We start from the raw sequence: 13,954 nt of genomic DNA on the forward strand, positions 1-13,954 counted from the left end.
TTGGTTGCTTTGTTGCAAGTCCATGCATAACATAATACATTGTCCACATTAGTTTTTTTTAAGGGTGTTTTTCCAAAGCTGTCATCTGTTCTTGTCACTGTGTCCACATGTAATTATCATGACTTTCTTCCACTCTAATGTCTGGGTCGTTTAAGGTGAACAGAGATACTGACTGGCCACGCCCTTTCTCTGGTGTAACAAACTTAAACCTCTTCTCTGCCATTAGCTATACATATCTTCTTAATGCATAGACTTACTGTCCTTTTAGAATAGCTGAAAATAGCAGTTACTAAGCACAAGCCAATTGGTGCAACTTCGTGTAATGCTTTGTAATATTTGTGTCTAGTCAGCTGTTTTTAACTTCTAAAACTTAACAATATGAAACAATACTAGAGAATGATGTATATGTATTTCAAGCAAAAAAGAATATTAACAAAGTTTAGGATAAACTCTGCTACCAAGCAACAGGTTACCATTTTTTAGAAATATACAAAAAACATTTACTAAATTGTATGACAATGGAGTGCTGACACAGCAATAGATTTAATGTTATACATTTTGATGTGCACAATTTTACAACTAAACAGGCAATGTATGGAAACTGCATATTACTGTCCACTGCTAGATTTAAATCTTGAGCTTGTTACCCTTTAGATTATAAAGACGTATCAAGACAGATTTAGGAGCTTTTGTTACAGTTGTACAAGTCACAACTTATCTAGGAGGTTAGAATTTCAAAGTGCAAGTTTGTATTACGTTTTATCTAAGTTTCAAAGATGGTATGCTGTACATGGAGTGGAATAACAAAGTTCTTTACACACAACCACGACATAATCACCAGCCGATGATTCGTTGACCTCCTGTTACCTTCATCAGGGCAATATTAACTGGTTTTACTTGGCACTGCAGCTAGTAGAACCAGTTGATATTGCCTTGAGGGAGGTGACAGACGGACACTTACATGTAAATGTCAGCAGGTGGTTTTGTGACGCCAGCAGTACTTACTGTGTGTAATTAACTTTTTTATCCAGTAATCCAACAACTTGATGAAACTATTCACGGAGGTACATTCATGTAGGAGTAGTATAGGTGATACAATGTGGACGTCACTCAGTAGAAATCAGAAAGCGCAACTTTGTGAGCATGTGTACATGATTGTACAAATGTAGGTGATACGGTGAAAGATATATATACAGGGTAGATGTGACTTTGTAGAAATCACTGTTCCTTGAGTTTACTATTACATTGTATTTTAGAGATAGTGTAGGTGAGACAGTAAAGAGAAATTCTCACCGTGGCTCTTCAACATAGTTTATTTATGGGCTGTTCGCTCTGCTCACCAGATAAACGGTGTGGACATCACAGAGGCGCGGCATGACCAGGCAGTATCCCTGCTCACCTCCTCCGACCGCATACAGCTGGTCACTTACAGGGAACACCTCGTCATCAATCAGGAGCCACCCGCTTCAACCACCCCCAAGGCTCGGCCCCCCACCCCTCCCCCACGTACATCACCCATCCCACGCTCCCCCACCCCTCCACCGTCGTACTCGCCACCCCCACCCCCGCGATCACCCTCCCCACCCCCCACATACGAGAATGTAGAGAGGATAGTGTCGGAGATGCAGTCCTCTGTAGTTATGTCGTCGCCGAGTCCCCTGGTCGAGCCTCCATCTCCGATAGTGAACCATGCTGAGGAGGAGGAGGAGATGAAGGAATCACCCTACCCAGTGGAGGTAACTTAGAGTTTAGGTTTCGTAGCTTAGAGTTTGTAAAAAGGATGATGGAAACTTTATTTGCAAGTTCATGCCTGAAGGCTTACGGTATGTACATGGTAGAAACATACATTTGTAGCCTGGTATCCAAACCTATCATAGCTCCCAAGTCTCCTTTCTGCAAATATTTGAGGAGAGGAGACTTGGGAGCTATAATAGGTTTGGATTCCAGGCTAATACATCTGTACAAGGACAGTGGTTGACAGTGATTGACATTATTGTAACAAGGAATCATCCTACCCAGTGGAGATAAGTCTTAGAGTTTACGTTATGTACTAAGAGTTTGTAAAAAGAGATACAGTCAAACCTGATCTCAGCAACTACTCAAGGGACAGAGAAGAAGTGGTTGCTGAGAATGAGTGTTTGCTCCTTACAGATTAGATGGTTGTTACAAGCAGAGTTGTTTGACAGATCCCAATTTCAATGTTTCCCTTTAGAAGTTTAATGATCTGCTGCATGATTTTCATTGAAATTCCAGCTCTATCTTTACCATGGTCTTATCGTTATGAAAAACAAAATAGTGAGTATTAAAAGAATAGTGTATCTAATCCTGGTGTTAAAATGAAATCAAAGGCAGGATTGGTATGATTGTTTGTATGTGTTTCTGCAACTACAATAACTTGAGAACCTCTGGATTAATTGTGATGATATTTAGTATGTTGGTAGGTGTTGGGGACACAGCATCAATTTTGGGCCCCTTTGTGGCTTTCCTTGGTGCTGAACATGCTGTGGTTCTGATTTCTTGTTTCCTTCTGTTTTAGGAAGTGACGTTGGTGAGGGAAGGTGGCCCCCTGGGTCTGAGTATCGTGGGTGGCAGCGACCACTGTAGCCACCCCTTCGGCATGGATGAGCCCGGGATATTCATCTCGAAGGTAAAGCCAGGTGTCCTGAAGGTATGAGACTTTCCGTCCGAGTGCGCCCTGCCGTGTGCCATAGTGTCTAGCGCTGTGTGGTGTGCCGTGACGCAGCAGTTTTTTTCTTTCCTTTTTTCGTTTGAAGATTCCTCGGAACGACATAGTTATAAATTCACACGCGATTTCTGTACACAAAGACAAACTTACCAACAAGCTTTGGACCAGTAACTCAAGTTGATTTGACCCAAATCCTACATGTATGTCTGGGTGGAAGTGTGATGTCAGTAACAGGTCAATGGTGTAGTCTGTATCGGCCCCCGTCTCTGTTGAATTGAACTTCAGAAGAACCAGACGAATGGTTGAAAGCTTGTTGGAAAGTGCTTTACTTAGCGTACAGAAATAGCATGTAAATTTATTACTTTTGGGTCGGAACATAAACCTGACCACCCCAATCCCAGACGTGGAATATAATGGTAACTTCCATTAACATTAATCCGCCGGGTTACATAAATCCGCCACTTTGAAAACAGTGGGTTTGAGGGATCTCTAGTGCAGCATCCCCCAGGTATGCACGGTTTACATATACAGGAGTGTATTATACTGGGGGACGTTGGGTTGGAGATCTGTTGGACCTATTTTTTCAGGGTGGCGGAATTATGTACACTGGCGGTATTATGTTAGTACATGTTACAGCTTTGGCGCTACTGCTTTGGTGGCCTGGGCTGTTTATCTTAAAATAGGGGTGGTTAGGGTGAATGAAAATAACAAGATTTTTTTTTTCGAGTTGCTGCTGGTTTCTGCTTAACTTACCTTCGTTAGCAGCTGTGCTGAAATTTTTTAAACATTCGATAAACTAAAAGCCTGATTTTTGCTGAGGCTTTTAACATACTCACCCAGTCTGGCCCTTTTGACTTTGCATCTGGACATGAACTAAAACGATTTTTTGGCATTTTGATGTTTTTTTATTAACAATCACACTCACTCAGTATCCGTTTCGTGTTTGTCTGTTGTAACATCTGACCTAATACAAACATTCCAAATAAAAATTAAAACATCAGCTTTTTCGATTTTCTCTTTTTGACAAATTTCCCAGTATTGAATTTCAAATTTTACAGTTGTAGGAAAACTTTTTAAGCTATAAAAGAAGTGGTTTGTAGTTAAGGTTCATTTTTGTAATTCTGACTGTCTTTAACAGATTGTAGGAGGCGGGGCAGCTGACAAGACTGCCTTAAAGGTGGGAGACAGGATTCTTCAGGTAAGGACAAGTTTCTTCTGCATGAAAAGACTTCTTTTATTTTTCAAAAGTGTCTTAAGGGAATGGTATGGACTTGAGGCCTCTTGCAAAAGTTCTGCAATTTTTATCACAGAATAGACCTTCTAAACATGTACATGTACATATATCATGAGAGAATGATGATGATTTCTTTGACAGAGACATACCATACACACTGTTCCATATACTAGTATAAAACTGGACTATACCATTGTTAGTTGTATGTAGTTTATTGACAGAGCTGTTCCCCCTGTAGGTGAATGGGATGGACCTGAGGCACGCCACCCACCAGGAGGCTGTCCAGGCGCTGCTGTCCAACACACATCAGATCAACCTCGTGGTCAGACATGACCCGCCCCCTAGAGAACTACAGGTGAACTGCAGTTGGTCTCACACGGAACTGTAAAATATGAATAATTCATCTGTTTTTTTTATAAAAGATTGTAAGGGAGCGGATGGTGTGGAAGAAGGATTTCCCCATTTCACAGTGTGGAGTTTTAGAGAATTTAAAGTTAAAATGGGGCATTCAGTGAAACTGATAGCATTGCCCAGTCATTTAGTAAATGCCTAATATTGCTTACCATGACTGTTTTTCCGTAAAGTTTGAAATGTATAGACATATTGTTAACATGTGATGTTTGATGCATCCTGGAAACAATGGCAGATTCTAAATGGTTTTCTTTGTATTCTTTAAGGAAATCAACCTGATCAAGGCTCCTGGGGAGAAGTTGGGTATCAGCATCAGAGGAGGGGTCAGAGGTCATCCCGGGAACCCCCTCGACAAGTCAGATGAGGGCATCTTCATTTCCAAGGTCAGGGTGCTTATTTGTCATAACAGCCACTTGATTGTGAAATGCAAATAAGAAATTTAAGATCTCATACCTCCTTGAAATATATATATAGCAACTGTTATATTTAATGTTCACTGTACATTGTATGTCTTATCGTATGTGAGTGTTTCATAATTATTATGATATTTTCCCTTGATCTGCATGTATTTCTGGCAGATGCCGACGAAAATGTATCTTCATTTTATAGGTCAGCCAGGTCGGTGCCGCTGCAAGAGATGCAAGGTTAAAGGTCGGCATGAGAATATTGGAGGTGAGAAAATTTGTACAATTTTGGTCAAAGGGAACACTGGACCTCGTTTTACAAACATTGTGATCTTGGATGTTCTGAAAGATAGACCATATTTCTGCCAGCCACAGTGCTTTTTGAAACAAGCAGTGTCCAAGTTAAATCATTTTTGAACTACCTCAGTAAAGTCTTTCATAAAAACATGCTGATTATTTTTAAGTTCGTGGAACACATTTGAATGTTTTACTAATTTGATAAGGATAAAAATTAATTGCACTTTCTGCACAAAACTGTAGTAGGTACAAGCTGAAGGCATTTCATGAGTAGTGAAAACAAACAAAGAAAACAAAAAGCAGCAACGTCCTTGTTTCCGATCAGGTAAACAACCAGAGCCTGCTGGGCTGTACACACGTGGAGGCCGTGCGAGCGTTGCGAGCCGTTGGGGACAGGCTACAGGTCCTGGTCTGCTACGGCTACGATGAGGAGGCGGTTAAAACCATGTCGCCTTCGTCGATCATCGCTAACCCCATGTTGATCGGAGACGGGATCCGGCGCGGGAGCCAGGACAGTATATCGTCCATCGACCGGGACTTGTCGTCAGATGAGATGAGCATTGTCAGACAGGTCGGTGTATAATAGAAAAAGTCTGTAAATCTTTTGTGTGGTTTTTGCAGGGACCTCTCAACTACAAATGTGCCTTTCCAATGCATTACTGCTGTACTACAGAATTGTTTCAATAGCAATTTGAAAACCACGTAGAAACCTCCTTGTTCTAAGTGGAATGTTTTCTTGTTATCCTCAGGAAGAAGAAATGGTGAGGGAATCACAGGCATGGGAGAAAGAGGAAGTGGAAAAACTGGTATGTCTGCGGCACTCTCTACAATAATTTCTTCAAGATACGATATTAAGTTAACATACATGGTCAAAAAGTAGCAGGCATATTAGAAACAGAAATAAATTCTGAAGATTGAAATTTCAGCTTGTTGGTAGAATTTTCAAATTAGTAAATTGGAAAAGAATACAGATATAAGTATATGTATGCATGTTGGCATTGAGTACATTGTACTGGTACTAAAATCTACTGCAACCAGCTATTGTGCTCGTCTTAGTTATTAGAAGAACAACATTAAGTCTTGATATTAAAAACATTACACTGCATGCATGTATGAATACATAATTGTATCTATTAGGTTCCATGTTTATGTGAAAAAGACGTGCAGAATACATTATAGGAAATTTATAGACAATGCACACACAGTGGTAGAAATACTTTTTTTCAGTGTTCTGCAATATTGCAGAATGTCAAAAAATTTTTCTGCAATTTGAAAATATTTTCTGCAAATACACAAGACACCTTCTCAACTTGATAATGCCTATATTTACATCATATCTAGCTTTGCAACATTGCTGTTATTCTTTATTCACACTCTATCTTTAATTTTTACTAGCAAAATTTGAAACAGGAATAACATACATGTGCTGAAAAAATATTCAAATGAATAGCGAAAATTGCAAAAGCAAAAGCGTATCTATCCAATATTAATCAAATCAAATATTTGTTTATAATTTAAGTATGTGTATTAAAATTTTGAAAAATTCAACAACCTGCCTGAAAAGGGGGAAAAGAACATTATATCCCTGCAAGGAATACGTGCTCTGATGCGTAAATGTTAGATCGCACGACGCGTGGTAACAAAAATCACAGCCACGGCCCACAGAAAAAAATTACAAGATTTGAAAAAATCGAGAAAATACTGAAAAATTCAAAATAAGGAAACCTCACGCAAACCTTGCCCTCTGCGTAATCTTATTTTTTTATAAATTTGAAAAATTGCTATCGGTTTTAAACATCGGACTCCGAGTTCGAACAATCGGCCCTCAAGACGGACCGAGGATGTTATTGTTTTTCAAGTGGGCGCCCCCCTCCCCACTGTCTCGGCACAGGAGGAAATGTCCCGCCTTCTCCACGCAAGGCGGTGCTCTAGATCAATTTGAGTAGTTCTCAACTTCATCGCTGCTATCTGGGCTTGAAGGACCACGGACTAATGTAGCAGCCACCGTTTCGTTCCTTCTGTCATCGCGCCCATGCAACGGTTCAGACTCTGTAGAAATCGCATGCTTGCGACATAATAGAACATCCGGGAATTGTATTTCCGACTTTTGCCGACCTCGAGATCGTGACCGCGGAGATTAGCGAGGGTTGACGGAAATGCACGAATTTGAAATTTTCTCACATGATTCGTCTCCGAAGTTATCACGGAAAGGGTCGAAACCCCCCGAAAAAACTGACCTCAAGTAGCACCAGCAGGTAGTCGGAACGCACCGAAACACCGACATCTTGCGCGGCGGTGTGGGTTTCAGTTTATATCTACAGCGCCGCTAGTTTGCTTACTAGTAAGTCTATATAAATTATAATCTCCTGAATTGAGAGCCATTGAACTGAGTCTGATTTATTTTTTCTTCTGCAAAATTGCAGATTGTTTAATTTTTCTTCTGCAATCTTGAAAATCTTTATGCATTTTGCAGATTGCAGACGGGTATTTCGAACGCTGCACACATCAAATATGCACTGCATGTCGAAATTGTTTCTAGATCTAGCTACATCTATTACCGTACGGTAGCCTGAATTCTGAAAGGAAAAATTTGTTGTAAACAATATTGTAAACAGGCTTTTGTTGTTTTCTGTATTTCTTTGTTCTCTGGCTGTGACTTCGTTCTGTCTTTAACTAAAGCTGTCCTCCCTTATCGACTTGTTAAACACTTTCCCCTCTGCCCCTGCTCAGACTGGGTCGACTCCTGCGGTAAGTCAACACTCTCACGTTGCATAGTTCTGCTCGACAATAGTGCATCTAACACTCTCGACATACGGGGCCAGAAACATGGTTAAGAAGGAAAGTCGCTAAAAGGCCAGAAAAAGGTTGCCACTACAGTCTTTAGGCCTCAACACTTGAACCAAGACTTTGATTTTGTTTCTAGCCCTTATGTCAGCTTTTTATGTTATTCTCAGTTGACTACGACTGCTTGACGCTGTTTTCTTAACTTCAAATATATCATTCTACCTTTGACATCTTTAGTTATTTGCATGGCTTTGAAATAAGAAGAAACAAGTACATAACATCCTCAGTTTATATGAGCTTCTGAGATAGATTGGTAGTTGTACATTCATGATTGTGTGCCTATTTAGTGCCTTCCATAATGTTTCTTTAGAAAACAGTCTTATTCTTTCTGCGATTCTGGGCTGCATTCTTCTTGCATGGAATCTTCAACATTAACATATCTGCATGACAATGTATTTTTCAATCCTTGTATCCAGTAGTACTGCTGTACAGATCTTTCCTTTGTTTTTCACCTTTGAACCTTTTCTTCCTCGTGGCACACTCAGCCTCCGGAGGTCTCACCGGTAAGTTTGTCCTTACGTGTGTAGCGTTCTGTAGAAAGAGTTTTACCCCATTTTCTTTGTCTATTGTCTGTATGAAAACTCTTGGTCTCTTCTATTCTTCACTGAGATTCCTTGATTGAACATAGCACATATATAGTAGTATCCATTATCAATTTTGGTTATACTGCTTCCGGGTTCCCTGACACGGGTGGGCAGCAGTCGGCTAGTCTTCACACCGCTCTTCCAAGCGGCTCTGTCCAGGGGTTCGTGCTGATTAAAACCAATGAAAAATATGTCAATGATATACATGTATCTACTTTGAGTACATAAAAGTTCTGCTTGTACAATGAAATATGCTTAGGAATGTGTTACAGTACAATAAATAAATCTATGCTTGATTTCCAAACCTTCTACCTTTGAAGCTTCCTGAATCAAATTTTTTTGATTGACAAAATTTGAGAAACATTAAGAGACCTGCATGTACAGGTATAAGAGTGCATTGTAAACTATTTTACAACCAAAACATATCCTCTATTTGCAGGAGCGGTTAAGAAGAGAAAGAGAAGAACAGACAAGGAGAATAGAGGAGGAGGCAGAAATGGTAAGAAAAAGGCTTGTTCTAGTTTTGTCCTACACCGCCCATACATGTACTTTATTTGAAATGTATATATTAGAAAGAAAACCCTCTGACTCTAAGTAGGAGAAGAATACATTTGATTAGTAGTACAGTGAAACCTGGTCGAGCAACCACTTGGCGTAGGCAACCACCTGGCGCAGTTAACCATGTTAAAACAATCCCGTCCATTTTTACATAGTTAACCCCACGCTGTTCTCAGCAACCATTTTCTTCAGTCCTTGAGTGGTTACTGATGACAGGTTTGACTGTACATGTATGGGAAGCATTGTTGCTGTAACAATAACCAAATGTGTCCAATCTTAATACAATCTTGTCTGTCACCAGGAGGCAAGAAGGTTAGCAGAGTTGCAGAGGAAAAGTGAAGAAGAAGAGAGGGCAAGAGAAGAGAGAAAAGTAAGTCGAACTGTATTCTATATCATTCTATATCTGCTTGGCAATGCACAACATTTACTGTTTCCTAAGACCTAAGGGTTACAGATATGAAGATCGGCACTGCCCTATACATGTGCACCAAAAGCTGTGGGAAGGGTTTTAATTTAAACTGTATCAACTATCAACCCTTAACTATCTACTCCAACTACAAACTTGCATAAAATGCAGTACACTTATGAATTAATTGAGTAACAATATAATTATACAGCCCTCTATTATAGGGTTGTGCTATTAGAATTCTATGCCTAGCTGTCTTTTTGAAATGGTTGATATACAACAAGGTATTGCATGATTTTTAAGGCATTTATGGAAAGTTCTGTTTTCGCTGTCTTCAGAAGGAAGATGTGGATGCAAAAGATGCTTTGAGTAGGAGTACCCTGGTCCATCAGATGGCTCCTGTGAGTTCACTGACTGCCAATGCTGTGATTTTTTTTCTTGACATGCTACGTACTGTAAATGCATTTAAGTTCGTAAGTTCGTGGTGACATTAATTTTGTGGATGGAAGAAAATGGAGTATTGGTAGTGGTTTTAAGTGTGTGGCTGACACAAGGTGGTAGGCGGGCAGAAGACAGAACAAGCGTTTTTGCTGTGGTATTTAGTTCATGGGGAAAAAAGTCACAGGGAAAACTGTGAACGTCAAACCACTACGAACTTAACTGCATTAATTTTACAGTACTTTTGTGACGGCCATTCTAGTTATTTTATTTTTAGTCACTAACAAAGACTTGTGGAAAAGGCTTGCAGTGGAGTTGCTGTGAAGTCGAAGCAGTTTGCTTAACTCTAAATTGGTCAAAACTTGACCATGCCAAATCAAAGGATTTTACAGTGTATGGTTGCCCTTAAGAGAAAAGAGTTTTCACAAGATGTTTTATACAAAGATTTCTATCAAAGACTGATATCCTCATGTCTAAATTATGTTTATATATAACAATTATAACTTTTTTCCACAGAGAATACATCACGTTGAACAACCCAAGCTAGATGCTGTCCAACAGGTAACAAATATGGGCAACCCAATCAAAAGTCTGAAACTAAATGTGAAAAGGCTTCAGAATTAAGTAGACTACATTCTTTTTACCATTGAATGAAACCGACCAGTTACAGTAACTGTTCTATGTGTGTTTTATGTTTTGATTGTCTGTTCTCATTGACTTAAAATGAGTTTAGTTTATGAAACATGTTTGATATACAATCTTCAGTGTTTGTCTTATTATGTCATGTCACTGATCACTACTTCGGCTTTGCTGCTGTTTATGTTTATGCATGATGCATGTAATGTTGTACCGATACGTTCCTTAGTGCTTCAATCCTGTTTCTTCAAGTCTTGCTTTTAATATCAACAAAATGTTTCCATCCTGCTTCAATCTCAGAGTGATTCAGAATGCTTTGCCTGCAGAATTGACAAATTGTTCAGCAATCTAGCCCTTTCTTAACTTTGTTTTCCTATGACTTGCTTTAACCCCTGTTACGGTTAGTGGGACTTCAGCTTGCTTGCTTGCTCTAATGCAACACATATTAACAGTAAACAAGGCAATCCTCTAATAGATTGTGATATATTTTCTAATATGAGGTCAGGAAAATGACCACTTAATCAGAAGAAATTGAAAGTGCCCAAGTTTTTTAGCTGTGAACAACTCGATTTTGTTGTGAAATTGTGAATTTCAAAGCAAATGACAGTAACTGTAACTAAAAGAATGATCTACATTATCAAGCTGACTGTTAATTATACTTCCACTAAACAAGTGCAAGTAATGGCAAGTACACTAAGATTGAATAACTGTATAATGTATAATAGACTGATTCACTCAAATTTGTGCTACAAAAAGAAACTTAAACCTTGATTGACAAGAAAGCTGTCTTTTTAAAAATAGAAATTAGTTTGATTGGTTTAACGATTTAAGCAAGTTAATTGGCCTTCCGCAACTTGCTCTCAGCTATCGCCTGTTTGCAAGGGTAAAGGTTTTTTTCTGCATGTCTGTATCTAAAGTTAAAGACTGTAACGTTTGTCTGTAGTCCAAAGACTCGCCTACGAAAGTGGCGCCACCACCAACGCTGCCAAAACCCAAACCCAAACCTGAACTCCTGGGTTATAAGGACGTGTCTGCATGCCCGCCCAGACGACTTAGTGACCGGGTATCCGAGGTACATGTGTACAGTTCTTCCCCCTTTTGGGTTGAGCTTGTATGTTTTTCCTCAGTCTTTTCTTTTTCCCTTACAGTAAAGAAAGTATTTTAGATTTTAACTACCGCTTCCAACCACAACTGACTCTTACAATTTCATATTGGATTTTAATTTTTTATTTGTTTCCAATTTCATACAGTTATGAAATTCAAAGAAGCATTTCTAATAGTAGTGGAAGCCATCCCAACCATAATTTTAGCAATTATTTAACTTAGTGTAGATTATTTAACTCATTGTAAATTTAGAGCCACCATATGTATTCTAATTGGCTACCTTCTGATTGTAGAATCCACGGAGTACTAAAAGGTCTATGATAATGTACAGTTACTTAGGTTAGCTAATGTTAACAGTGTTGTAGAAGTAATATAAATTTGTAAAGCATCGTATGTACAAATTAGATTTTAGTTTTAATGACCCTTAGCTAGAAGGTAGGCGAGCTAACTCCAAACCTACATCCAAAGAACAAACCTCCAACTCACCCACTAACAAGTTTAGCTGCAATTTTGGTTCCCTTTTTCATAATTTTATGTTTCCTTCATTCCACCATCCCCATCCTTAATTCAATCTCCACATATCTCATTCAGTTCTTTTATTTCATACTTACAAAATGTAACTGTTGCACCATGTGTGTTTTGCACTACAGTGGTGGTCTTCAATTGCACCCAAACTGTTTTGCACCAAAAGTATTGTTTTGCGCCTTAAATTTTGTAGTTTGTGTAAGATACGATATGGAAGTATAGAATGATTTTAGTCAAACCTTCCAAATTTAATACATGCATGTACATGATTGTATTAACTTTTCAGAGATATTTTGCATAGTAATTTTCCTTTTAACAGTTTTGTGATATCTTTTATTTTATATTGTTATGTTTGATGAACAGTTAACCCTTTACTGTTGAATTCAGATTGTTGGCAAGACATGAACCTGTACATAAAGAGAACAATTTGTTTTTGACTTAAAAAGAGTATAAGTACAAAATACAATACTGTATCAAATAAGATGCGGCCTTTGTTAATAGACAAAAAACAGATGCTGCTGTCCAACAATCTGAGTCAACAGCTACAATAGGACAGAAATGTAATTATTTTCTTTCTATTCTCGGCAAATTTCTAGGTAATTGATGAAGACAAGGTCACTGTCCCCAGTCCCGAGAAACTGGACTTCCGGGCGAAGCAGGCGAGATTTGAAATGGAGATCGCACAGCAGAAAGGAGGAACATTACCCAAAGCTAAAGGTAACGCACAAAAACAACTGTTTACAGTGTATCATCATTTACATTTTCAGAGAATTTAACCTTCTTTTACAGATGTTTTGATTTTGCATGCATTGCTGATATATATTATGGTAATAAAGAAGGTTCGTTGTGGCGTCGAATGGCTGAGTGGCTAGGCTACCGGACACGAGATTGAGACGTCACGGGTTTGATTCCTGATTTTCTTCGCTAGACGTTGTGTCCTTGGGAAAGGCACCTTACACAACTGACTTCGTTTGGGGAGGGACATTGTACACATGTACATGTAAAAGGTAGTGGAAGGAGAGAGATGATTTTCCAATACTGTGCCCTAGACACAGTGGAAGACAACCCACTGCCCCTATGGCCTCATAAAGGCTATGGGACTACCTTTACCTTTTTAGAATAAGATGTACACGTATATGGGCTTCAAAACAGAGCATCACTATGCATGAAAGATGAGTTGTTATCCCCAGTATAATTGCACCTACATGTATGTCTTGACTGTTATTGAAAAGCTTGTCACAGTTTTAAAACAGGCCTTCTCATTGGTTGGTTGTGTGGCCTATCCTTGCTCAACTCTGCTTCAAGCCCCCCTCAAGGGACTTGATTTACATTGACTGCTGCACGCTGATGACTTTGATTGACGTTCTCTCCATTTAAGGGCCTCCTCCGCCTATTCCTAAGAAACCCACTATCTTCAAAACCCGCTCTGTTGATGAAGGTATTGGTGCTTGTGTCTTCTATGCACGTCTGCATGCCTACTGGATATGATAGCGGTGCATGTCATGTTGTGTATTTCAGTGTATTCTCAGTCTGACTATGTATATGTACTCTGAAGCATTGTTTGTTTCAGCTGATTGTATTGCGTGCATGTTGAAGATCTTTGTCACAATATGTATATTTCAAGTAGTTTTAGGGAGCAAAAATATTGTCCCACGGTATCTCTGTCTTGTATGATGTGAAGTTGCATGCAACAAAAACAGGGCTATCTACAATACAATGTATTGATAGTTATCATTTTGTAGTTGTTGAATTTTAAGGAAAAAACATTTCACTGGTTGTGTTTTGTCATGAAAATTTACATTATTGTTTCCTTTCTTGGTAAAAGGT

The 13,954-nt window shown here is 39.0% G+C and overlaps 1 protein-coding gene across 9 annotated transcripts in view; it reads left to right on the top strand.

Annotated features, from left to right (window-relative positions):
- Positions 1-13,954, top strand: part of LOC136424279 (protein scribble homolog) — an 89,301-nt gene that overhangs the window by 64,981 nt on the left and 10,366 nt on the right. For all 9 annotated transcript variants that reach the window (XM_066412818.1, XM_066412820.1, XM_066412822.1 and 6 more), the window contains 17 exons: positions 1,344-1,736; positions 2,537-2,668; positions 3,825-3,884; positions 4,159-4,275; positions 4,598-4,714; positions 4,941-5,003; positions 5,358-5,603; positions 5,782-5,838; positions 7,763-7,780; positions 8,362-8,379; positions 8,900-8,959; positions 9,320-9,388; positions 9,763-9,825; positions 10,379-10,423; positions 11,442-11,570; positions 12,724-12,844; positions 13,506-13,565. In XM_066412818.1, coding sequence (XP_066268915.1) covers positions 1,344-1,736; positions 2,537-2,668; positions 3,825-3,884; positions 4,159-4,275; positions 4,598-4,714; positions 4,941-5,003; positions 5,358-5,603; positions 5,782-5,838; positions 7,763-7,780; positions 8,362-8,379; positions 8,900-8,959; positions 9,320-9,388; positions 9,763-9,825; positions 10,379-10,423; positions 11,442-11,570; positions 12,724-12,844; positions 13,506-13,565 — 1,768 coding nt within the window. The remainder of the gene's footprint in view (positions 1-1,343; positions 1,737-2,536; positions 2,669-3,824; positions 3,885-4,158; positions 4,276-4,597; positions 4,715-4,940; positions 5,004-5,357; positions 5,604-5,781; positions 5,839-7,762; positions 7,781-8,361; positions 8,380-8,899; positions 8,960-9,319; positions 9,389-9,762; positions 9,826-10,378; positions 10,424-11,441; positions 11,571-12,723; positions 12,845-13,505; positions 13,566-13,954) is intronic.

The sequence above is a fragment of the Branchiostoma lanceolatum genome, chromosome 18 (assembly GCF_035083965.1).
Source record: "Branchiostoma lanceolatum isolate klBraLanc5 chromosome 18, klBraLanc5.hap2, whole genome shotgun sequence".
In the NCBI taxonomy this organism is placed as follows: Eukaryota; Metazoa; Chordata; class Leptocardii; order Amphioxiformes; family Branchiostomatidae; genus Branchiostoma; species Branchiostoma lanceolatum.